The following is a 25,384-nucleotide window of genomic DNA, read 5'->3' as shown; positions in this document are numbered from 1 at the left end:
AGCGGCCATGGTTCACGGGCCCAGCCGCTCCACGGCGTGTGGGATCCTCCCGGACCAGGGCACAAACCCGTGTCACCTGCATCGGCAGGCAGACTCTCAACCACTGCGCCACCAGGGAAGCCCATAGCATACTAATTTTAACTCAAATTTATGATTGAGTTTTTGTTATATATCCATAGGCCCTCTCTCTCATGGTATCAGTGTGTTTAATACTTCTATTTTTCAACACTTGAAGCATGTGTTTCTAATGAGGTTGGAGTTTTTCCTTTGAAAAAACAGCTTTTAATTAATGTTTTGAATAAGTACAACATTCATATAGTTGAAAATTCAAAAGTCATAGAAAAGTACACAGTGGAAAGTCTCCCTCTCTCCTCTAGCCCCCCAGTTCTCATCCCTGAGGCAACAAAACTTGTCAATATCTTGTGCAGCCTTGCAGAAATATTTATATATAATAAAATACTGTCTCCATTTTTTTTTACACAAGTGGTAGCATACTCTGCATACTGTATTATACATCCTGCTCTTTTTGCTTTGCGGTGTATCTTGGAGAATGTTCAAGTGGCCTGAACACAGTGGCCTGGTTCTTTTTAAATGACTTTATAGGTTCCATTCTCTGGATTTATTATTTGTTGAACCAGTCCCTTATTCCTACTGATGATTATTTAAATTGTTTATTTCTAGGGTGTTTTTTGTTGTTGTTTTGCTGTAACAAACAATACCGTAATGAATAATACTGTGCAAAGTCATTTCACATATGAGCAAGTATACCTATAGGACATATTCTTAGAATTTATTGGGTCAAAGGGTATGTGCCGTTGCAACTTGGATGTTGTCAAGTTGCCCTTGATGGAGATTGAACCAATTTACCAATCTCACCAATAATCTATCAGAGTACCGGTTTCCCCATATTCTCACTAACATAGTATATAATCAAACTTTCTGATCTGTGCTATTCTAATAGGTGAAAAATTATAACAGTATTATTTAAATTTGCGATTTTTGTAATATGAGTGAAGTTGCGCATCTTCAATATGTTTGAGACATTTATATTTCCTTTTCACATCCTTTATCTTTTTTTTCTTATTAAGTTTTAGTCTTATTAATTTGCAGGAATTCCTTTAGATGTTAGGGAGATTGTGTAGGAAATGAGTTGCGAATATTTTTTCCAGTTTGTTATTTGCCTTTTGGCTTAGCTTGTGGTGTTTTTCTTTGGTATACATTTTTAAAAATAGAATTTATCAATCTACATTTTATATCATAGTAGAAAGTTCTTTGTACTCCAAAGTTATAAACAGATTATTTTATTTTTTTATTTTTTACATTTAAATATTTGACACATCTTGGCTTTAGCCTAGTGTAGAGTATACAGTATGGATCCAACATGTTTTTCTAGGTGGCCCATTTGTCTGGTTGGGAAACTTTTTACTGGTGTCATTCTTGGATTATCTTCCACATGCACGTGGATCACATTTCTGTTTGCCTAGCCCACAGATCACAACTCAGATGCCTGTAGAGACTAGGCAGTTTACATAAAAGGGTGAAGAGTGCCAGCTGGGGAGTATAGCCAACTGGAAACGGGATGGCATATTTTTCTAAAGAGGCAGCCACTACCCCACTGCCTGCTGATTATTCCCTTGCAGGAAGCATCAGGGCCCGGTGTTGCCAGATCTTTGTCAAGAGAAGCTGAAAATCCAGATTTTTATATGAAATCTCTTAATTTTAAAATATTAACAACAGTTTAAAAAATTTAAATATAGCTTTGGTTAAACAAAATGTGTCTTCAGACCTGATTTGACCCAGAGAAGGCTTCTAACCTCCTTAGCCAAGAATGAAACTTTCCATGAACAACTTTACTCTCCTACAAGAAAATACAATCACAGCCCACTAGTTTGACAGCCTAGCAGTTTATAGCTGGAGTTCAGGGAGAGAAAAGTAAAGACACTCTATATAAGCCAAGATCTTTGCCCTCACTGATGGAAAGATTGGAGAAATACAAGCATTTCCCTATCCTACCTTTATCCCAAGTATTGTACGTGGGAATGTGGATGTGGCCATTTATTAGAGATACTTTTTTAATTGAAGTATTTCTGATTTACAATATTAGTTTCAGGTGTACAACACAATGATTCAATATTTTGTATATATTATGCTCCACTTAAACTTATTACAAAACACTGGCTATATTTCCCCGGGCTGTACAATATATCCTTGTTGCTTATCTATTAGAAAAGATTCTTGATTCAGTGGATACTTGGATTAGAAAAATGGTTGGGTGGATACTAAATTTTCCAACTCTGCCATTATGATTTTGCCAAAATGACAAAATGGTGCTTGTTTTAAGGTAGGATAATTGCTCTGCTACTGATCTGGAACTGAAGCGTGGCACGGACTTTTTTTTTTTGGCAACCTGTTCTTCCTTTCCCTTCCTCACTGCTAGTGGCTGGGAACAATGTACTGTAATTCATGTATGTTCTCAGCGTCTTTAGTGGGATGAAATTTATGTTAATGATAAAGTTTCCAGAGTCTTCAACTCAGGAAAGCTTAAGGTCTGGGGATCTTTTTTGGGTTGCTAATGAGTATGGCTGGCCCCAAGGGCGGATCCAGGTTTTGTGGCGCCTGACACCTCCACACCGCCAGTTTGGAGGACACCATTAAGAAAACAATGCAAAAATATGGGAAGTTTTACCAAAACGGTATGAAATTTTTGTGAACACACAGGGGCGCATGCAAGTGAAAGACCTTTAAGTTCAAGCTTGATAAACGTTGCCATCTGCCTTTTTTGGCCCTACTGTGTGCTAAGGGCTTCCCACTCCTCACTTCCTTCAGTCCCCACAGCACCACGCTATGAAATAGTTACATATACAGAATAGCCATGTAAACACAAATACATTAAATATCTCGTCCAGCCGGAAAGCCCCTTTCTCTACAAATCCCTGTACTGCTTCCCATGACGGAGTCCTGGGGCTCGAGGAGTGGCATCGAGTCAGGATTGTCTCGGGAAAATCGAGAGGAGGGAGAGTGTGTGTAAACCGCAGTCAGTGAGTTGCGGAGTCTGTCTGGAACGTGCGCCCTGCAAGCGCCCAGGAGACGCGCACTCCCGCGAGGAGGCCTCCACTCCCGGCCAGCCCCTTTGCCCGCTCCGCGGCGCGCATGCTCCGTGCAGGGCTGCTCCAGCTACACGGAATAATGAGCGCGGGGCGGAGGGAGCTGGCCGAGCCGCGCTTGCTGGGACCCGGAGCTTGGCGGCGGCCCTGGGGCGCTGTGCGCGGCTGCTGAAGGGGCGGCGGCGGCGGTGGTGGTGGCCAACACTGTGCGCGCCAGTGTGGCTCTCTCGCCCGACGCGCGCGCCCGGTCTGTCCCCAGGGCCCTCTGGAGGTGACTCGGGTGGGCCGGGCAGGGCGGCGTTGCCGGTTGGGAGGGCGGAGATGAGGCGATGAGGAGACAAGCCGCCGCCGCCGCCGCTCTCGGCTTGCCGCGGCCGTAGCGGGAGTCCGAGCAGGGGAGAGGCCAGCTGTACCCCCGCCGGGTTGCGAACCCAGACAAAGGAGGAGGAGCCGCCCGAGAAGCGGGGCAGCGCCGCCGGGAAAGGAGGCCGCCGCTTCGGTCGCAGCCGGGGGCCGTCCGGGTTCACGGGCCGCCGCGCTTCCTCTGCGGGCGCTGCACTAGGCGAGGCCGCGGGGCCGAGGAAGCCGCCCCCGGAGCCCCCGCCCGCCCGCCGGCGCCGCCTCCGAGCCGCCTCGGCCGTAGCCGCGGCCCGGGCAGGAGGCGGCGGCGGCCGGCGAGGCGAGGCGGCCCGCGCCCTGCCTGTCAGGCCACCGGCCCGGCCCGTTTCGGCCCGCGAGCCGCCCCCGATGCGGAGGCGCTGCTGCCGGGGCCATGCAGCAGGCGCCGCAGCCGTACGAGTTCTTCAGCGAAGAGAACAGTCCGAAATGGCGGGGACTGTTGGTCTCGGCCCTGCGGAAGGTCAGTGCTGGTGCCCGTGCGGCCGCGGGGCCCCCAGGGAGGTGCCGGGGCAGAGGCGGGAGGCAGGCGGGCGGGGCGCGCGGGCCGCGGCCCCTCGGACGCTCTTACGGGGAGCTACACGCCCTCCCCGCGCTCGGGGCCTGCAGGCCCAGCACTTTCACTCCGGTCGGCGATGGGGGCGCGTGATTGCCTGCTGCGTCCAAAAGGACGTTTTCTCAAGTTCTTGCTTGGCCCCGGAAGGAAGGTTTTGTTATGATCATAAAACTGGATTTCACGTTGCAGTCATTTCGTCAGGCCACTTCCGCCGTTGACCAATTTGTTGTCCTCAGGCCGGATTCGGGCAAGAGAAAGTCCCGCTGGTATTTAGACAGTTTCTAAAACAAAAGCACATTTCTAGCCTGAGTAATTACTTTTAATTAAGTTCCTTGGGGCTGTTCCCTTAGGCGATTTGCTCGCGAAGTGTGTCCACTCACCTAAGAGGTGGTAACTTTTTTTTTGTAAGATGGATGTGTTTCTCGAGAAATGTCAGTGAGCCATGATATTGCTTTTAACAATTCTTGAGGTCAATTTAAAGTGCCTCCTCCCTTCCTGCAAAAGGCGTCCCCCCTGTTTACGAGAGATTTCCCGTGTAGAATTCGGTCAGTTTCTTCACTGAGTGCAGTTTAGCACTTAGAATCATTTGAAGGGGACGAAAAAGGAGCAGGTCATAAAAATGAATCTTTTAAGTTTAGGTACATCACTCGGGTGCATCTCTCCTGTAGATGGTGTCAGTTTTCGTCTGCATTTAGGTAATAATCATACTATCATTTTTATAATAAAACCTTTTGTAAGGTCAAGACATTTAAAGAGTGTAAATGGGTGCAGGAGAAGATACCATACCTACTGAGCGTGGGTTTTCCTTGCCAGCAATGCAAACTTAGTCCCTTCTACCTTTTGTGGAAAATAACCAAGAATAAATTTTAAAATAATAAAGAAAGAATAAACATTAATTTAAAAGGCTGCCCTTGGAAAATAAATCTTCATACATTAAATTTCTACAAGTGAAAGGAAGTAGTATATTAAATTAAAAACATTTTCCTCATTCATTCAGAGTTTCAGATTTGCCATTATTTTCATAATTCTTACGAAGAGATACTGCCTCCCTTGGGCCAAACACCAGCTAGTATCTTTTTAAAGAATTTGGTGGAGGTGGCTAGGAGCAGCTAGACAGTTATCATTTCACAGGTATACTAGGTGTTAAAAGTATTAAATTGACCTTCCTTCTGTGGGCAACCGGATTCTATAAGGAGAGGGAAAGAAATGGAAAGTGTGCTGAGTGGTGATAATGAAAAGCAAAGGGGGAAATGCTTAGATAGTAATTAAATCTTCCACCACATAGAAAGAAGTGTGAGTACAGTTATCAGGTAGGCCTGTATTGTTGGCAGTGTGAAGTAGGTCTCCACCTACTAGTATTTTCTGGTAGCAAATAGAATTTGAGTATGTGTTGCATAATTTATTCAGTAGGTAGCTTTGACCCTAATAATCCATCATGCACAAATACAGATTTATACCTTCAGGTTAGCCTGGAAACAAAGCCAGAGTTAGCATCCAATCCTAGTCCATTGCTTTGAGTCTGGTATTTTGCATTTATGTGTTGTGCTTGTTTTCTTGGAACTCAGATGCCTTGTAGATCTCTATTTTCTTATTCCACAGTTCTTGTATATCCTTTGCTTATGGAATAAATACAGCAAAGAAAATCTGGTCTTTTGAGGTGAATTCAAGAAGCAGTTTCTATTTAACTTATTAATTTACTGTTATTCTAGAATTGAGGTATATTCCCATGGAAGACATTTTTTATGTTTTTGGAAAGTTTTTGGTGTTCATAATTCGGATTATGTTCAGTTTTGTGGTGTTTGTGGTATTGCGACATGTAGGTTTGTAGTGCTTGCTAAGAGTTTTAGTTCTTAAAGAGCTCAAGGTTCACTCTTTGAAGGATGAGTTAAATTCTGGTCTATACTTGCCACCCTTGTCTTTGTACAATGAGAATTCCTACCACTTATGGGGAGGCTCTGTCTTCACATTCAAGGCATCTAGAATTTGGTTTCCTTCTTCCAGCTGACCAGATTGTTACAAAGACTGCTAGGATTAATAGTAGAAGCAGCAATAGTATTAGACTTCTAAGATTTTTCTCCTCCAGTTGGTGTTGCCATCAAACATGTGTATGCTAGTTTCATATAACATTTATTGAACACATTTTAGGTACTTGGCACCAAGCTGGATACTAAGAATACAAACATGAATAAAAGTAAAGGCCTTGCTCTAAAGGTGTTTACCACCTAGACTGAAAATTATAAACTTTGAGGTTTTGGTTTATGTAAATGAGATAGCAGTTATGAGCTCAAAGTTTTGTAAGGAATATCTCTGTGTTTGAAAAGAACAAGGTTGTTTAATTAACTCTGTGAGGTTAGTTCACTTGGGCATCATGATGGAACCTCCAAAACTGTTAAAATATAATTTTCAGAAAGGTAAAGTCACAACTCTCATACCAATGTGAATGAACATGTATCGATAATTTTGATTCAACTTACTACTTAATGAGGGAACTCATGAGATCTTAGAACCACTTCAAATGAAAATTGGAGGAGGTAGGTATTTATAGGCAACTTAATAAAAGAATATTAAAGTAAGATTTTTAGGTTGGACACAAAATTTGTTAATGTCCTTCAAGAACATAAGCAGTAAATTTGGGATTGTCTTTCCTGCTGATTAGATTTTGCATCTGTACCAGACAAAAATCTCTAAGTTAATCTGATCAATTTGTAAAATAGCCCAGTCAGTAGAAAGTAATCAAAGGTTCAAGAATAGCACTCTACTGAAGAACACCTAGTTATCTCTTTTGCTTATTTTCAAGTTTTGGCTGATTTTTCTGGAAACCAAAAAATACATATATTTGACAAAGTTACTATTACTGACTGAAAACACAAGGGATTTTTTTAAACCAGCATTAAATATTCATTTCACTATGTAGAAGAAACAAGAGCATTGAGAAATAGATTTAAGGAAAAATAATTTTGGAAATAGAAATGTGTTGTTCTTTAACTTTTTGTTTTGTTGTGCTGCTGTTCTTTAACTGTTAAAACAAAACTTCACCTAGGACATTTAAGTACATACAGAACTACAAAGGGTAAAGTAGAGCTAAATGACACTACTAATGGATAATACATGCATTGTTAACATTACTGCTAAATTATGTATCTTTCCTAAAAGAGCCAGAGACATAAATGCCTTCATCACTATTCCCCGAGAAGACTGAAGCTATCATATTACTTGGAGGAAAAAAGAGTGTGGGATATATTTGTAAATGCAGCTTATTACCTGTGTCTTTGAAATGCCTGTGGTACTTTGTGCATGTGCTATTCGATTGTATGCTGAGAAAAATCAGTGTAGGCATTCTATATATGGGAAACATGCCTTAAAATCATTTTAGCAGGTTTTTTAGTCCCTGGTATTTCCGTGGTAGATGCCTTTTCTGTAAGGCCTTATTCACCAGGCTAGCCAAGGAAGAGAAAATGTCTGTCGTCTTATTATCTGTAGTTACAAATGTCACAGAGAGCTAGAAAGAATTGGTAGAGTTACCTTGTTCCTGGGTCTAATTTCATTCAGGTTAAATATCGACCTCCCACCTCAACCATTATAGTTTGCACTTAGATAGCTGTTAAAATTGAACAGGTGTGAATGTTTGAGTTAATTAATAGCAGTCTATGGCAGGGGGGTAAGAAGGTTGAGGGTTTTGATTCAGAAATGCTTTTGTGAAATCTGAAAGAGTCTAGTGTTTATGCCTTTGTATTAATATCTCTGGGAACTATTTTAGAAGATTGTGCTGGATCTTTCCTGGGGCCCAGAAGAAAAGCATGGGGGTCCTTTGAGAAAATGAAATTGGTGTTACTGACATAAGAAGGTCAAGGAAGCCTTCTTTAAGGAAGTAACATTCATGCTGAGTTCTGGAGGATATATTCAAATTTTATTGAGTGCCTCCTGTGTGCCAGGTGCTATTCTTGATACTGAGGTTGTAGCAAGGCCTTGCTCTCATAAAGCTTCCATTCTAAATGGCTGTGACAGAGAGGCCTGGGAGAGACAGACAGTAAAGAAGTTAATTATCTGAAAGATCAATAGGAATTAAAAAAACAAAGAAAGGGGAGAAAGGATTTGAGCCCTAGGTAAAGGTAGGAACATGACTTGATTTAAAGAACCAAGACCAAGTGAAAAGGAGATGAAGACTTCCCTGGTGGCGCAGTGGTTAAGAATCCGTCTGCCAATGCAGGGGACATGGGTTCGAGCCCTGGTCCGGGAAGGTCCCACATGCCGCGGAGCACCTAAGCCTGTGTGCCACAACTACCGAGCCTTTGCTCTAGAGTCCGCAAGCCACAGCTACTGAGCCCATGTGCCACAACTACTGAAGCCCGTGCGCCTAGAGCCCACGCTCCACAACAAGAGAAGCCACCACAATGAGAAGCCTGCGCACCGCAACAAGCCCGCGTGCAGCAATGAAGACCAAACACAGCCAAAAGTAAATAAATAAATTTATTTAAAAAATAAAAAGGAGATGAGCTAGTTGAGAGACTCTAGTGTAGACCCAGGTTAAGGTCTCTACCTGTGAATAGGAAGGCCTATAGGGTTATTTATGTGACAAATTAATTAGATGAACTTGATCAAACTTGCTTCTTTGAAAAGATCACTCCAACTAAAAGGAATAGGAGAATCTATGACTTTTGTGACATGAGGCCTGTTCTGGATTTCCTAAAGCCACTGAATATAATAGTAGAACTCTAGGGAGTCATTTGGAATTATTCCAAACTAATAATGACCCAAACTGACCCAAGGGGTTCAGCCAGAACTGGATGAGCATTAGGGATGCGTTTTAGCTTGCTGCATTTAGCTTCCTCTCAGCCATGATTTAGTAGTCTTCTTCTATTTTCAGTTTAATTTTGGTATGGTATATTTGGAGCAATAATATTCCATTAAAGTGTTTTATGCTGAGTATGCAAAGCATTACTTGTGTTACCACTTGACATAAATCAAGTGTATATCTTTTATGTTAACCATGGCCTTTCTTTCAAGGGAGCAGTTTGATTATCCTCTGTTAGCCTGCATATTTGAATCAGGAAGGAATTTTAATGGAAGTAATGGATTTAGCATTGTCTCATGGAGTCATGTTAAAAATTAACAACCTAAAATTCTTTTCTTTTTTACATAAGAACATAGAGTAAGTAGAAAGCTTTTGAAATGTGTAAAGTGTTATACACTTCACACTTTAATGTGTAAGCAACACAATGAAAATAACATCAAGATCTAGATATGAGCACTACTATGATCTCCTCCAAGTAGAGTTTTCATTACCCCAGTTTTCTTCATTAAAACACTTTGTAAACTCAAATACTACTTCTTACTTACATAGCACTTTGTAATTTTTTCTTTTTTTTTTTTTTTTTGCGGTGCGCGGGCCTCTCACTGTTGTGGACTCTCCCGTTGCGGAGCACAGGCTCTGGACGCGCAGGCTCAGCGGCCACGGCTCACGGGCCCAGCCGCTCCGCGGCATGTGGGATCTTCCCAGACCGGGGCACGAACCCGTGTCCCCTGCATCGGCAGGCGGACTCTCAACCACTGCGCCACTAGGGGAGCCCCTGTAATTTTTTCTTAATTGACCCATTAGCAGCACTTAATAGTTTATCTCTTCCTCCTTTTTGAAATCTTTTCCTCATTTGGCTTCCAGGACACCAAACGCTGCTGGTTTTCTCCCTCTCTGACTACTCCTCCTAGTTCTTCTCCTTTGTTGATCTCCTCATCTTCCCATCTACATCATCCTGACCTCCCTGGAGCTTAGTCTTTGGACTCCTGTTTCTATTTACAGTAGATTTCTTGGAGATCCCACCCAGCCTCATTGCTTCACATTTCATCTCTATCTGATGGTTTCCAATTTATAATTCTGGCTCAGGTGTCTCTCCTGAGCTTGGATATCCAGTTTCTTTCTTAACACTTCCACAAAGATGTGTGATAGGCATCTCAACTAATACTGAGCTCTTTCTCTTCCCCTGAAAACTTGCTCCTTTTGTAATATTTCCAACATTAGTAAATGGCTACTCCAGCATTCTAGTTGCTCAAAATATCGAGTTATTCTTGAATCCTGTCTTTCTTTTATAACCCATATCTAATCTGTCAGCGAATCCTTTTAGCTCTACTTCACACTGTAGCAATATTCAGTCACCATTTCTCACTCTTCCACTTCTACCACCTGGGAACACTCTGGGAGTATCAAAGTAGCCTCTTAACTGGTCTCCTCTCTTCTACCCTTGCGCCATTCACTCTTTTCTCAACACAATAGAGATAAGTGGGATCATGTCACTTCTTTGCTCAAACCTTGTTCAGTGCTTCTCAGAATAAAAGTCGAAGTCCTCCCAGTGGCCTGCTAGGCCCTCTGCAGTCTGCTATTTCCCCTGCTTCTCCTCTTACCTCACTGACCTCATTTACTACTGACCTTTTTTTGCTCTACTCCTGCACCACACTGGCTTCCTCGTACCTCCAACACATAGACATGTTCTAGTCTCAGGGCTTTTGTATGGTACTTGGAGTTTCTTCTGCCTAGAACAACCTTCCTGCAGATAAAAACATGAGTGGCCCTTTTACCTCCTGTAAGTCTTCAGACAAACATCATCTTGAAGAGGCCTTCTCTTGCAGCCTATCTGCACCTCCTGCTTCCTGGACATTCATATGTAAATGTTCACAGCATGTCCCAATCCAAGCTTATTATCATCTTCCCTAAACTTAACGTCTCCAGTATAAATGATACAGTACTCAGTTCTCAAGCCAGAAACCTAGGAACCTAGGCATCATCTGTTCCTTCCCTCTCATACCAGGTTCATATCTAATCAACACCAAGTCTTGATTCGTTCTCTTAAAAGGAGTTTTCTAACTTTTTTGCTATGTATCCCAAAAGAATTTTGAAAAATTTGTGCATTTTTATGTTGACATCTAAAAATTTTCATCTTTAAGTTTAGTTTCAGAAGATATAGTTTTATATGTTTTCTAAATACTGATGTTTTAAAATAAAATAGTCCCATTAGTCTTTTAAATGTACCCAATATACACTACCAAATGTAAAATAGATTGCCAGTGGGAAGCAGCTGCATAGCACAGGGAGATCAGCTCTGTGCTTTGTGACCACCTAGAGGGGTGGGATAGGGAGGATGGGAGGGAGACACAAGAGGGAGGAGATATGGGGATATATGTATATGTATAGCTGATTCACTTTGTTATAAAGCAGAAACTAACACACCATTGTAAAGCAATTATACTCCAATAAATGATGTTAAAAAAATAAAAGGGTAAGGTAATATAAAAAAATGTATGCAATGAAATACACACCGTTCATCCTTTTAAAATACACATGACAAAGTGCTTTTTTAACGGTTGGAAATTTACATTGTTCTTTTTTCTCTGTGAACTTTTCATTCTAGTTTCTCCACATAATTATATTATAATATAATATTTACTTTTATGTTTAAAAGTCTTTGATTGATCCCTCCTTTGTATTTATACTTCTTTGCAACAACAAAAATGTCTATATACTGAATTTTTAAAAATTTCCCCAATGACCATAAAGCTTTAAAACTTCCTTTTGGGTTGAATTATTAGTAGTACATAGCTGATCAAAAGAATATAAATGTCATGAATTTTGAAAAATAATAATCATAAAGCACCTGACTTGAAAAATGACTTGTTACCTGATCTTTAGAGTTATTCACTTTTTCATTTTCTAGATTTTCTAGGACTTGTCAAATGACTGATTATTATTACTGCTACTTTTTCACTTTTTTTATTTAGGAGTACCTTGTTTAGTCCAATATATCCAAGAAAGATTGGGAAAATAAAAATAGTATTAACTTCAATATACCTTAGCCATGACAGTATTTTCTCATAAGATGTATTTTACCTTATCACACTCTTTAAATACATTTTCATTGAATCCTTGGAGCTGTAGATCTAGCTTATTGTATTAATTTTCTGTTGCTGAATAACAGATTATCAAAAACTTGGTGGCTTAACACAACACACATTTATTATCTCACAGTTACTGTAAGTTAGAAGTCCAGACATGGCTTAGCTGGATTCTCTGCTTTGGGTCCCATGGGCTGAAATCAAGGTTTTGGCTTGGGCTGCAGACTCATCTGAGGCTCAGGGTCTTCTCCCAAGCTTATGTGGTTCTTAGCAGAATTCATTTCCTTTCAGTGGCCTGTCTGAGGCCCTCAGCTCCCAGAGGCTGCTGCCATTCCTTGCCATATGACCCTCCCTATAATATGTCAGTTTGCTTCTTCAAAGCCAGCAGAACTGCATCTGCTGCTGTCACTTGTCTCACACTTCTAGACCCTCTTTTGAAGGACTCACCTGATTTAGGTCCGGCCCACCCAGGATAATCTCCCTTTTGATTAACTCGAAATCAACTGATTACAGACCTTAGTCACCTTTGCCATATACGGTAATATTATCATAGGAGTGATATCCCATTCACAGGTCCTGCCCACATTCAAGGGGAGAGGACTGTACAGGGCATGTATACCAGGGGTGGGAATCTTGGAAGCCAGCCACCTTAGAATTCTGCCTACCACACTTACTCATTTTATGGAAAATATCCCCACATAACCTAATTGGTAAAGTCGATTTAGTTGTCAAGCCAACCAGCCTATTGTATTTATCTTGTTCAGACAAAGTCTAACTTAAGTTTTCAATTCAAATGAATGTGTTAATACATGTCACATGCCAACCATCTCACTTCTGAATTCTAATTGTAAGATAGAAAGATAGATAAGGTGTGAAAACTTGCTTTGAATTTTTTCTCCTGAATGAAATAAGGTGATGTTGCCTGTATTTAGTTTTGTTTGTTTGTTTATGGCTGCTCTGTACAGCACGCGGGATCTTAGTTCCCTGACCAGGGATCAAACCCATACCCCCTGCAGTGGAAGCACGGCGTCTTAACCACTGGACTGCCAGGGAAGTCCTATTTAGTACTTTTTACATATGCTTTCTTTTCTTTGTTCTCATGAGGTTTTCCCCGCATTATAGTGTATTTTTTGACAGTAGGCTAGGGGATAGAAGAAGCAAGGTTAAATGAAAAATATTTATCATTGTCTCCTTGTTTTGGGTCATAGAATTGATTGATTGATTGATTGATTGATTGCACTGCAGAGCAATGCACCATAATGAGATTCAGGATAAGTAGGAGATCTGTCTTTCTTCAGTTAAATGGGAGGAGGGCAGTTGTGGAGAGGTGGGAAAGGAGAACCTGCTTTATTTACTCCTTGAGTGCAAGTACCTTGCCGGCAGATCTTCTTTAAGAAAGAGTGCATATAGTAGTTTTGGTAGTATGCTGAAGGACATGGGCATTTGGCCCAGCGAGTCTTAAACTTTGACTGAATAAAACATACTTAGTAATAGTGATCTTTTCCCCAGGTCACAGGAAAAAAAGCCACTATTAATTTTTTTCAATTTTATTTTTTTCTCCTAAGTTTTTCTTAGGTCTGTGGTACGTGCTGCAGTTTATTTGCTAATGAGTAGTGCAAGATTGTGAAGTAAATGAACAAGAGATATAGAGGTTTTACAGGGAGAACTGCTTATTATACTTTTTGTTTTTACTTACAAACATGTGCCTATAGTTTTAAGTTTTATAGTCATTTTTATTAACATTCTTCTTGCTTACTATGATGAAGTGTAAGTATCTTAACATTTCATATTCTTCTAAGAGTACTGTGACTTCCAAATGCTCTGCCACTGGAACAATTTGGGAACCATTGATCTAGCCTGTACTTTCTTGGCCCGATTGTATGGGAAGGTACTTACAGTTCATTTGCCATTTCATTCCAATCAAGGAAAATTTTAATGACAAAACTTAGTTTCAGCTAATAGTCTTTCCTGTATGTTTTGATTGTTTTATGGTAAGCCCTTACCTACTATTAAGCTACATAGAATGAGATTCCTGGCCTGTACTTTCTGCGTTTTAAATAAACCCACCTTGGGGACTTCGCTGGTGGCACAGTGGTTAAGAATCGGCCTGCCAGTGCAGGGGACACAGGTTCGATCCCTGATCCGGGAAGATTCCACATGCCGCGGAGCAACTAAGCCCGTGTGCCACAACTACTGAGCCTGCGCTCTAGAGCCTGCAAGCCACAACTACTGAGCCCGTGTGCCAACTACTGAAGCCCGCACACCTAGAGCCTGTGCTCTGCAACAAGAGAAGCCACTGCACTGAGAAGCCCGCGCACCGCAACGAAGAGTAGTCCCTGCTCGCCGCAACTAGAGAAGGCCTCGCCGCAGCAAGGAAAACCCAGTGCAGCTATAAATCAATCAATCAATCAATCAATCAATCCACCTTGAAAACCTGTCAAGAAAGCACCTAATTAAGAACACTAAATCTAAGTGGGAAGTGAATATTAATAGACAGTGAGAATAGAGGAACATACAGTGGGAATCCCCTCATTTATAATGTTATATGGGATAACTGAGTCTTCAGGTACATATCCAATGAAATAAAACCAAAGTTAATGGAGTTCTTCATTTTTCCCAGTCTCCGAATTTCAGCAAGTCCGGGGAATCTGTTTGCTACCATGAATTTATTTAGCAGCTGTTTACTGAGTGCTTGCTTTATGCAAAGCATGATGCTAAATTACCTTTGTGTTAGGAATAAAGGAGTGGGGAAATAGGAAGAGACCAAAAACATAAGAAATAGTTCCTGACCTTAATGAGTTTATAGTGTACAACTGTGGTTTCAATTCTTGATTATACACCCTGATCAGAAAAATGCTACCTCAGAATATTAATTTTTATATTATTTTAAATAACTTATTTGAGAATTAACATATAATAAACTGCACATCTTTAAAGTGTACAGTTTGATAAGTTTTTATGTATGTATACTTAAGTGAAACATTCATAATGAAGATAGTATATCCTTCAGCCCATAGATTTCCTCTTGACTCTCTATAAGTCTCCCTCCCATCCCTCCTGATCTCTAATCCACAAGCAATCACTGATTTGCTTCCTATACTATAGATTGCTTTTTCTAGAGTTTTTTGGTGATAGAATCACAGTATATATTGTTTTGTTTGCCTGGCTTCTTTCACTCAACATAATTATTTTGAGATCCATCCATGTTGTTGCATACATCAATAGTTCATTCCTTTTTATTGTTCAGTAGCATTCCATTGTGTGGATATACCACTTTTTTAAGGTTTATTTATTATTTATTTATTTATTTAATTTATTTTTGGCCGCGTCCAGTCTTAGTTGCAGCATGCAGGATCTTTTGTTGCTGTGTGCAGGCTCTTCGTTGTGGTGCACAGGCTTCTCTCTAGTTGTGACGTGCGGGTTTTCTCTTCTCTAGTTGTGGCACACAGGCTCCAGGGCACGTGGGCTCTGTAGTTTGTGGCACGCGGGCTCCAGTTGAGGTGCTCGAGCTCAGTAGTTGTGGCACGCGGGCTTAGTTGCCCCGAGGCATGGGGGATCTTAGTTCCCTAACGAGGGATCGAACCCACATCCCCTGCATTAAGATGGATTCTTTACCACTGGACCACCAGGGAAGTCCCCACTTTTTTTTTTTTTTAATCCATTCACTTGTTGATGTACATTTGGTTTTCATATCTTGGCTGTTAAAAATAAAGCTGCTGTAAACATTTGTATACAAGTCTTTGTATGGGCATATAGTTCCTTTTCTCTTGGGTAATTACCAACAAGTGACTGGATCAGGTAGTAGGTGTGTGTTTAACTTTTTAAGTAACTGTCACACTGTTTTCTATTTGAACTGTTGTACAGTTTTACATTCCCACCAGCAACATATGAGAATTCCAGTTCTTTCTGCCAGCACTTGGTATTTAAATTTATTTCTAGCCATCCTAATAGGGGTATTATACTGGTATCTTGTTTTAATTTGCATTTCCCTGATGATTAATGATGTCAAGCATCTCTCCTGTCCTTATTTGCCATCCATATATCTTCTTTGGTGCACTGTTTGTTCAGATCCCTTACCCTTTTTTGTTAAGTTGTTTGATTTCTTATTGTTGAGTTTTTAGGGTTCTTTATGTATCTAACTATAAATCCTTTATATACAAAGATTTTCTTTCAGTCTGAATTTTTTTATTCTCTTAATATTACCTCTTTAAAAATAGCAATAAATCTTTATTGGGATTTTTTAACAAAATTATTTTTAAAAACAAAAAACCCCACATGTAAACAAGAAAGAAAATAAAGTGAGTTGGCATTATTATATATATATACATCCAAGGATCAAAACAAATTCTGGGTTAACATTGCATAATCCAGTAAAATGTTTTGAACCATCAATGTTCAGGGTAACTGTATTTAATACTATCAATAATGATACCTTGGGCTTCCCTGGTGGCGCAGTGGTTAAGAATCCGCCTGCCAATGCAGGGGATGCGGGTTCAAGCCCTGGTCCGGGAAGATCCCACATGCCGTGGAGCAGCTAAGCCCATGCACCACAACTACTGAAACCTGCGCGCCTAGAGCCCGTGCTCCACAACAAGAGAAAACACTGCAGTGAGAAGCCCACGCACTACAACGAAGAGGAGCCCCCGCTCGCCGCAACTAGAGAAAGCCCGTATGCAGCAACGAAGACCCAATGCAGCCAAAAATAAATAAATAAATAAATAATGATACCTTATCTTTGAAGACTATAAAATAGTTTATGGATTGTAAACTATATAGTTTAGGTTTTCATTCTTCCCATGAATCCATATGCCACATGTATACTAGTCGTAAAATGTATTTATATTGTCACTATTAGTCCAAAATATCCATCATCCCAAATTAACCAGGTTACAATTATCTGATCTCCAGAATTTTTATGGTGAGATGTGCTAGAACCCATACATGACAACTTCATTTTTCGAAACTAACCTAATTCTAAATTCTGTCTAATCTGCAACTTACTCATTTCTTCTCACTTTCTATATATACATTAAATACTATAGCAACTTCACCTTAAAAAGTATAGCTAATATATTAATACACATTTAGTCAATAATTTCTGACAGCGTTATAGCTTATTTACCAAGAAAAAGAGCTAATTTTTATTTTAAAATTTAGTTCAAGTATTGTCATAGTAGTGTTATTTAATTGAGAATGATGGCTTCAACTTAGAGCGTTCAATGTACACATTAATATAGTTTAAAATTAAAGAATTAAATTATTCCTATGGAGAAAATCTCCTCAGTTCTTAAAAGAAAGACCAAAATATATTGTTTTATTACTATAAAATGTTATTAGTTCATTGTCTGATTTGCTGATTATATTCAATTCACTCTTAATATTATCTTTTGAAGAACAAAAGTTTTAAATTTTTATAAAGTTCCTTTTATCCATTTGCTTTTTTACAGACTGTGCCTTTAGTGTCTAAGAAATCTTTGGTCAACCTAGGGTGACAAATATTTTCGTCTATTTTTCTTCCGGAAGTTTTATAGTTCTAGGTTTTACATTTAGATCTATGATCTATTTGAGTTAATTTTTATATATGATGAGATAATTTTGTATCTGTTATGTTTGGTTTTTTTGTATATGGTTATCTGGTTATTCTACCATCATTTATTGCAAAAGCTATCCTTTCTCCTTTGCTAAATAAAGGCCTTTGCACCTTTATCAAAATCATTTGTCTAACAGACGTAGAGAATGGACTTGAGGACACGGGGAGGGGGAAGGGTAAGCTGGGACGAAGTGAGAGAGTGGCACGGACTTATATATACTACCAAATGGAAAATAGATAGCTAGTGGGAAGCAGCCGCATAGCACAGGGAGATCAGCTCGGTGCTTTGTGACCACCTAGACGGGTGGGATAAGGAGGGTGGGAGGGAGATGCAAGAGGGAGGAGATATGGGGATATATGTATATGTATAGCTGATTCACTTTGTTATAAAGCAGAAACTAACACAGCATTGTAAAGCAATTATACTCCAATAAAAATGTTAAAAAAATAAATAAAATTTGCATGAATGAGCAAAAAAATCATTTGTCTGTATTTGTGTTTTTATTTCTGGATTCTGTATTCTGTTGCATTGGTCTTTTTTCCTATCTTTAAAAAATTTATTTATTTTATTATTTATTTATTTGGCTGTGCAGCATGCAGGATCTTAGTTCCCTGACTAAGAATCGAACCTATGCCCCCTGCAGTGGAAGGGCGAAGTCCTAACCACTGGACTGGCAGGGAAGTCCCTTTTTTCTTATCTTTACATCAATACCACACTATTTGGATTATTGTAGCTTTATAAAAAATCTTGGAATCAGGTAGTTTTAACCTTCCAACTTTGTTCTTTTTCAGAGTTGTTTTGTTTATTCTAAGACCTTTGTATAGGCATAGGAATTTTAAAATTAGCCTGTCAATTTCTACCAAAAAAAAAAAAACCTGGAATTTTGATACAGATTGTGTTGAATTTATAGATTATTTGAGGGAAATTGACATTTTAACAATATTGAGTCTTTAAACCCATACAGTTTAAATTTTCATTTATTTAGGTTTTTAAAAATTTCTATGAGCAATATTTTATAGTAGTTAGTATATCTTTAGGATGAAATTTGCTGCTTTTTCTTTTTAAATTTAATTTTAACTCTTACAACAAACAAAACTTCCAGTATTGTTAATTGGTGTTTGAGGCACTTGCATCCTTGCAGAAATCTTAGCAGTGGAATAAAGAATTTGACATTAGTAAATATACAGACTGTGTATCCAGAGGGATTTATTTCTACATTGTACCAGAAACTCAAATGATAGTTGATTGAACAAGTGCACTAGCAAGATATTTTTATTTGATTGTGAGTATGGGGAACTGAAAAAATATATGTATTAGGAAATAGCATTTCCGAAATTTGTCAAACCTAGTGTTTATCAATTTAAAAAATAAAGTTTAATGCTTTTATATGTGTCTATGCATGAATCTATAGTATTATGACTATTCTGTTTACAGTGTGTGTATAAGGAAGTACCTTCTGGCAATTTGAAAATACGGTGTAACTAAAATACAGGTCTGACTTGTTAATCTACTGTTAAAGATTGAAAATTATTTTAATTGCTCTTTTTCTGACCAGTCTTTCAGAAAAATCTGAAAAATGAGTTTGTTCTGATGTGGTAATTTTATGTTGACTGTCTCTCAGGGTGCTGAGATAGTAAATACTGTGAAAGTACAAAATATGGTTATCTTTCATTGTCATCTTGATGTCCTTATTAGGATTTATGGCTGGGATTTTAACACTGCATATTTGTTTTTATGACTTTTCATATTTGCAGTTTAACAAGTTTAGCATAAGAAACTCAGATGCTCAGTGTTAAGGTTGCTTTGTAGGTTATTTACTAAAATCATAATCATAGAAAAAAATCCATTAGACATTATCTTAATTCTCATGCACAGTCATTTTTACTGATTAGGGCCCTTGGCTTTTATGGAAGGATGTTATAACAAACAGCCTTATGAACTCCAATATAAATGTTTATTTTATATTTTTTAAAATGTCTGTTGATCTAATAGAAATACATGGTAGGATGTAATTAAGTTTCCTCTTATTATATGAAAGAAGTGCAGGTTGTAAGAGGAAATATTTATTTCTCCCAAATCTATTTGGAATTTCTAAAGAAATAGAAAGCCAGGTTTTTGGATGTTAGTTCTATATGAATTTCTAATTGCCTTATTTAAACTCTTCTTATCCAGACTTCTTCAAAAAGTAGTTTTTAATTATTGTCTCCAGTTTCATGTGTCCTTCCTCTTTCTCACTTCCCCACTTATCATGTTTCCTTGTAAATTTTTTTGTATTTTATCAAAATTATTCATGGAAAAAAAAAAGGTAAATAGCTCTATAAGGCTTGTTACGAAAAAGAGCATTACCTCCTCACTATTCACAACATTTTTTGCTTCCTAGAGGCAGTCCCTTTCATTTTTCAAAGTGATTCATTTCAGTATTCTGTGTCTCTTAAGGAAAAAAAGTGCTTCTGTTGCTCCTTATGACTTTTCTGTTTTGGGCATTATCTGTCGATTTCCTACTCTGGAAGGTAAGGGTTTAATATTCTTCAATACACATATACATTCCCCCTCCAACCACATATACTTTCTGTCTCTCCTCCCACTCCATGGTTATATCTTAATTTTGGTTGGATCAGTATTCAGAGTTTATAGTATTATGACCATAAATAACGACCATATACTATACTATATGTTATTTATAGTTAAACCACTTTTTCCTTACTACCTAACCTTTTACTGAAGTTAATAATTGTCTTCTTTTCTTGTTTGTGTATTTTCTATGTATTTATTAATTTAAGCTCAAACTCTCTACCAGTTGTTTAAATATCCTCTCAACAGTTTTAGATCCATCAAGTACTCTGATAATTTCATCTTCTTGAGATAGCTTCCCTTAGAGCCTTCTGATCTGCTCTAATCAGACTAGTGACCTTTATGCCTGTTGTACAGCTCTCATCTTATAATTTTCCCTTACTTCATCCTGGGCATTCCTTTGGCTTTTCTTCTGTATTGGTTCCTTTGTTTCCTTTTTTTTTTTTTTTTTTCAGAACTGTCACCACTGTAGTTCTTTTTTTTTTTAATAGATCTTTATTGGAGTATAATTGCTTCACAATACCATGTTAGTTTCTGTTACACAACAAAGCGAATCAGCCATATGCATACACATGTCCCCATGTCCCCTCCCTCTTGAGCCTCCCTCCCATCCTCCCTATCCCACCCTTCTAGGTCATCGCAAAGCACCGAGCCGATCTCCCTGTGCTATGCTGCTGCTTCCCACCAGCCAACTACTGTACATTCGGTAGTGTATATATGTCGATGCTGCTCTCACTTTGCCCCAGCTTTGCGCTCCCTCCCCATGTCATCAAGTCCATTCTTTATGTCTACCTCTTTATTCCTGCCCTGCAGCTAGGTTCATCAGTACCATTTTTTTTTTTAAGATTCCATATATATGTGTTAGCATATGGTATTTTTCTCTTTCTGACTTACTTCACTCTGTATGACAGACTCTAGGTCCATCCACCTCACTACAAATACCTCAGTTTCATTTCTTTTTATGGCTGAGTAATATTACATTTTATATATGTACCACATCTTCTTTATCGATTCATCTGTAGATGGACACTTAGGTTGCTTCCATGTCCTGGCTATTGTAAATAGTGCTGCAGTGAACATTGTGGTGCATGTCTCTTTTTGAATTATGGTTTTCTCAGGGTGTATGCCCAGTAGTGGGATTGCTGGGTCATATGGTAGTTCTATTTTTAGTTTTTTAAGGAACCTCCATACTGTTTTCCATAGTGATTGTATCAATTTACATTCCCACCAACAGTGTAAGAGAGTTCCCTTTTCACCACACCCTTTCCAGCATTTATTGTTTCTAGCTTTTTTGATAATGCCCATTCTGACCGGTGTGAGGTGATACCTCATTGCAGTTTTGATTTGCATTTCTCTAATAATTAGTCATGTTGAGCATTTTTTCATTTGCCTCTTGGCCATCTGTGTGTCTTCCTTGGTGAAATGTCTGTTTAGATCTTCTGCCCATTTATTTTATTTTATTTTATTTTATTTTATTTTATTTTTATTTTTTTTATTAGTTTCTGCTTTATAACAAAGTGAATCAGTCATACATATATATCTGTTCCCACACCCCCTCCCTCATGCATCTCCTTCCCTCCCACCCCCCCCATCCCATCCCTCCAGGCGGTCACAAAGCACCGAGCTGATCTCCCTGTGCTCTGCGGCTGCTTCCCACCATCTATCCACCTTACGCTTGGTACTGTATATATGTCCATGCCTCTCTTTCGCTTCGTCACAGCCCACCCTTCCCCCTCCCCATATCCTCAAGTCCATTCTCAAGTAGGTCTGTGTCTTTATTCCCGTTTTACCCCTAGGTTCTTCATGACATTTTTTTTTTTTAATTCCATATATATGTGTTAGCATACGGTATTTGTCTTTCTCTTTCTGACTTACTTCACTCTGTATGACAGACTCTAGGTCTATCCACCTCATTACAAATAGCTCAGTTTCGTTTCTTTTTATGTTCTGCCCATTTTTAAACTGGATTGTTTGGTTTTTTTTATCTTGAGCTCCATGAGCTGTTTGTATATTTTGGAGATTACTCCTTTGTCTGTTGTTTCATTTGCAAATATTTTCTCCCATTCTGAGGGTTGTCTTTTTGTCTTGTTTATGGTTTTCTTTGCTGTGCAAAAGCTTTTAAGTTTAATTAAGTCCCATTTGTTTTTATTTCTGTTACTCTAGGAGGTGGGTCAAAAAAGATCTTGCTGTGATTTATGTCAAAGAATGTTTTTCCTATGTTTTCCTCTAAAAGTTTTATAGTGTTTGGTCTTACATTTAAGTCTTTAATCCATTTTGAGTTTATTTTTGTGTATGGTGTTAGGTAGTGTTCTAATTTCTTTCTTTTACATGTAGCTCTCCTGTTTTCCCAGCACCACTTATTGAAGAGGCTGTCTTTTCTCCATTGTATGTTCTTGCCTCCTTTGTCGTAAATTAAGTGCCCATATGTGCGTGGGTTTATCTCTGGGCATTCTGTCCTGTACCATTGATCTATATTTTTGTTTTTGTGCCAGTACCATACTGTCGTGATTACTGTAGCTTTGTGGTATAGTTTGAAGTTGGGGAGCCTGATTCCTCCAAGTCTGTTTTTCTTTCTCAAGATTGCTTTGGCTAGTCGGGGTCTTTTGTGTTTCCATACGAATTGTAAGATTTCTTTGTTCTAATTCTGTGAAGAATGCCATTGGTAGTTTGATAGGGATTGCATTGAATCTGTAGATTGCTTTGGGTAGTATAGTCATTTTCACAATATTGATTCTTCAATCTAAGAACATGGTATATTTCTCCATCTGTTTATGTCATCTTTGATTCCTTTCATCAGTGTTTTATAGTTTTCTGAGTACAAGTCTTTCGCCTCCTTAGGCAGGTTTGTTCCTAGGTATTTTATTCTTTTTGTTGCAATGGTAAATGGGAGTGTTTCCTTAATTTCTCTTTCTGATTTTTTGTTGGTGTATAGGAATGCCAGAGATTTCTGTGCATTAGTTTTGTATCCTGCAACGTTACCAAATTCACTTAATACTTCTAGTAGTTTTCTGGTGGCATCTTTAGGATTTTCTATGTATAGTATCATGTCATCAGCAAATAGTTATGATTTTATTTCTTCTTTACCAATTTTATTCCTTCTCAGTTCCTTCCAATTTGTAGGCTTTCTCTAGTTGGGGCAAGCGGGGGCTACTCTTCGTTGCGATGTGTGGGCTTCTCATTGTGGTGGCTTCTCATTGTGGAGTATGGGCTCTAGAGCACAGGCTCTGTAGTTGCGGCGCATGGGCTTAATTGCTCTGCGGCATGTGAGGTTTTCCGGACCAGGGCTCGAACCCATGTCCCCTGCATTGGCAGGCAGATTCTTTTTTTTTTTTTTTTTTTTGTTGTACGTGGGCCTCTCACTGTTGTGGCCTCTCCCATTGTGGAGCACAGGCTCCGGACGCGCAGGCTCAGCAGCCATGGCTCACGGGCCCAGCCGCTCTGCGGCATGTGGGATCCTCCCGGACCGGGGCATGAACCTGCGTCCCCTGCATCGGCAGGTGGACTCTCAACCACTGCACCACCAGGGAAGCCCGGCAGGTGGATTCTTAACCACTGCACCACAAGCGAAGTCCACCAATAATGTTTTTTATGAGCTTTCTTGTACATGTCTTCTGGTAAACGTTTGTGCTTATTGCTCTAGAGCAGTGCTGTCCAATTGAAATATAATATTAACCACATATGTAATTTAAACTTTTCTCTTAGCCACATTAAAAATATAAGAAGACACAGATGAAATTGATTTAAATAATGTATTTAACCCAATAAATCTAATCATTTCAGCATATAGTCAACATAAAAATTATTGAGATATTTGACATTTTTTGTGTGTGCTAGATCTTTGACGTCTGGTATACATTTTACTCTTATAGCCCATCTCCAGTTCAGTAGAGCTACATTTCATGTGCTCAGTAGCCACATGAGGCTAGTGTCTACTGTATTGGACTGTAGAGCTTTAAAGGATATAAAATATTGAGTAGTAGAATTACTGGATCATAGGGTATGCCTATCTTTTACTTTAGTAGTTGATGGCAAAGTTTTCCAAAGTGATAGAGCCATTTTGCATGCCATTGGCAGTGTGTGAGAGTTCCCATTTTTCTACATACTCAACAACACTTGGTATTATCACACTTTGGGTAGTAATTTTTTTGTTCTGTTTAGTAAATCCTTTTCTGTTCTGAGGTCATGAAGATAATTGTCTATTATCTTGTTTTATTTTATCGGAACTTTATTAGGTCTATTTATTTAATAGGTCTAAAATCAACTAAAATTGATTTTTATATCAAGTGTGAATAGGAGTTGATTTCATTCTTCTCCATATGGGTATCCAGTTGTTCACTATTCATCAGCTTTCCCCAGTGTGCCTCAACAATCCTCTCCCTGCCCATAGTGACACCTTTGTTGTATATCAAGGGTCTATATATCTGTGGGCTTGTTTCTGTACTCTCTGTTCTGTTCTGTTCATCTGTTTGTCTGTCATTATATCACTGTCACATTATTGAATACTGTAGCTTTGTAATAAATTCCAATAATGATTGGAGCAAGTAGTTATATTTCTTTAAAAGTATATGACTGATTTCTTAGCTTTTCATATTTCTATATAAGTTTTGAAATTATCTTTTCAATTTTAACCAAATATACTGTTTGGTTTTGACTGTGGTTTTATTAACTCCATGGATCAGTTTGAGGAGAATTGATATATTTACAATATTAAGTCTGATAACTCATGAACATGGTATTTTATTTTATTTATTTAGATCATTAATTTTTCTCAGAGTCTGATTTTTCTCCCTAGGAGTCTTGTACTTCTTATCTAAGATTTATTCCAAGATACATGGTGTAATGTTTATTCTATTGTAAGTGATATTATTTTAAAATTTTATTTTCTAACTTTGTTGCTGTTACACAGAAATAACATTTTATTTTTATGAATTGAAATAATTTATGTGTACAATATTTTTATTTTCCTTCGTGGGTGTATTAGTCTGGGATCTTTAGAGAAACATACACACACACACACACTCTCTCTCTCTCTCTCTCTCTCTCTCTCTCTCTCTCTCATAGAGGCAGAGAAGTGCAGATCTGCAGTCAGTAAGCTGGAGACCCAGGAGAACTGATGGTGTAATTCTAGTCCAAGTTCTAGTCCAAAAGCAAAAGAAGACCAAAAACCTGGGCTGTCAGGCAGAGAGAGAGAATTCTTTCTTACCCAGCCTTTTCTTCTATTCAGGCCTTCAGTGGATTGCATGAGGTCCACCCACCCTGGGGAGCGCAATCTGCTTTACTCAGTCTGC

General features: G+C 38.9%; 1 protein-coding gene across 3 annotated transcripts in view; it reads left to right on the top strand.

Annotated features, from left to right (window-relative positions):
- Positions 1 to 3,876: 3,876 nt before the first annotated feature.
- SOS2 (SOS Ras/Rho guanine nucleotide exchange factor 2) overlaps positions 3,877 to 25,384 on the top strand; it is a gene marked incomplete at both ends in the record, with an annotated part of 101,860 nt that continues 80,352 nt past the window's right edge. For all 3 annotated transcript variants that reach the window (XM_079698991.1, XM_079698990.1, XM_079698989.1), the window contains one exon: positions 3,877 to 3,963. In XM_079698991.1, coding sequence (XP_079555117.1) covers positions 3,877 to 3,963 — 87 coding nt within the window. The remainder of the gene's footprint in view (positions 3,964 to 25,384) is intronic.

This window comes from Hyperoodon ampullatus (genome assembly GCF_949752795.1).
Source record: "Hyperoodon ampullatus genome assembly, chromosome: 3".
Lineage (NCBI taxonomy): Eukaryota > Metazoa > Chordata > Mammalia > Artiodactyla > Ziphiidae > Hyperoodon > Hyperoodon ampullatus.
Note: the sequence above shows the minus strand (reverse complement) of the source record. Positions and strands in the feature narration are given on the sequence as shown.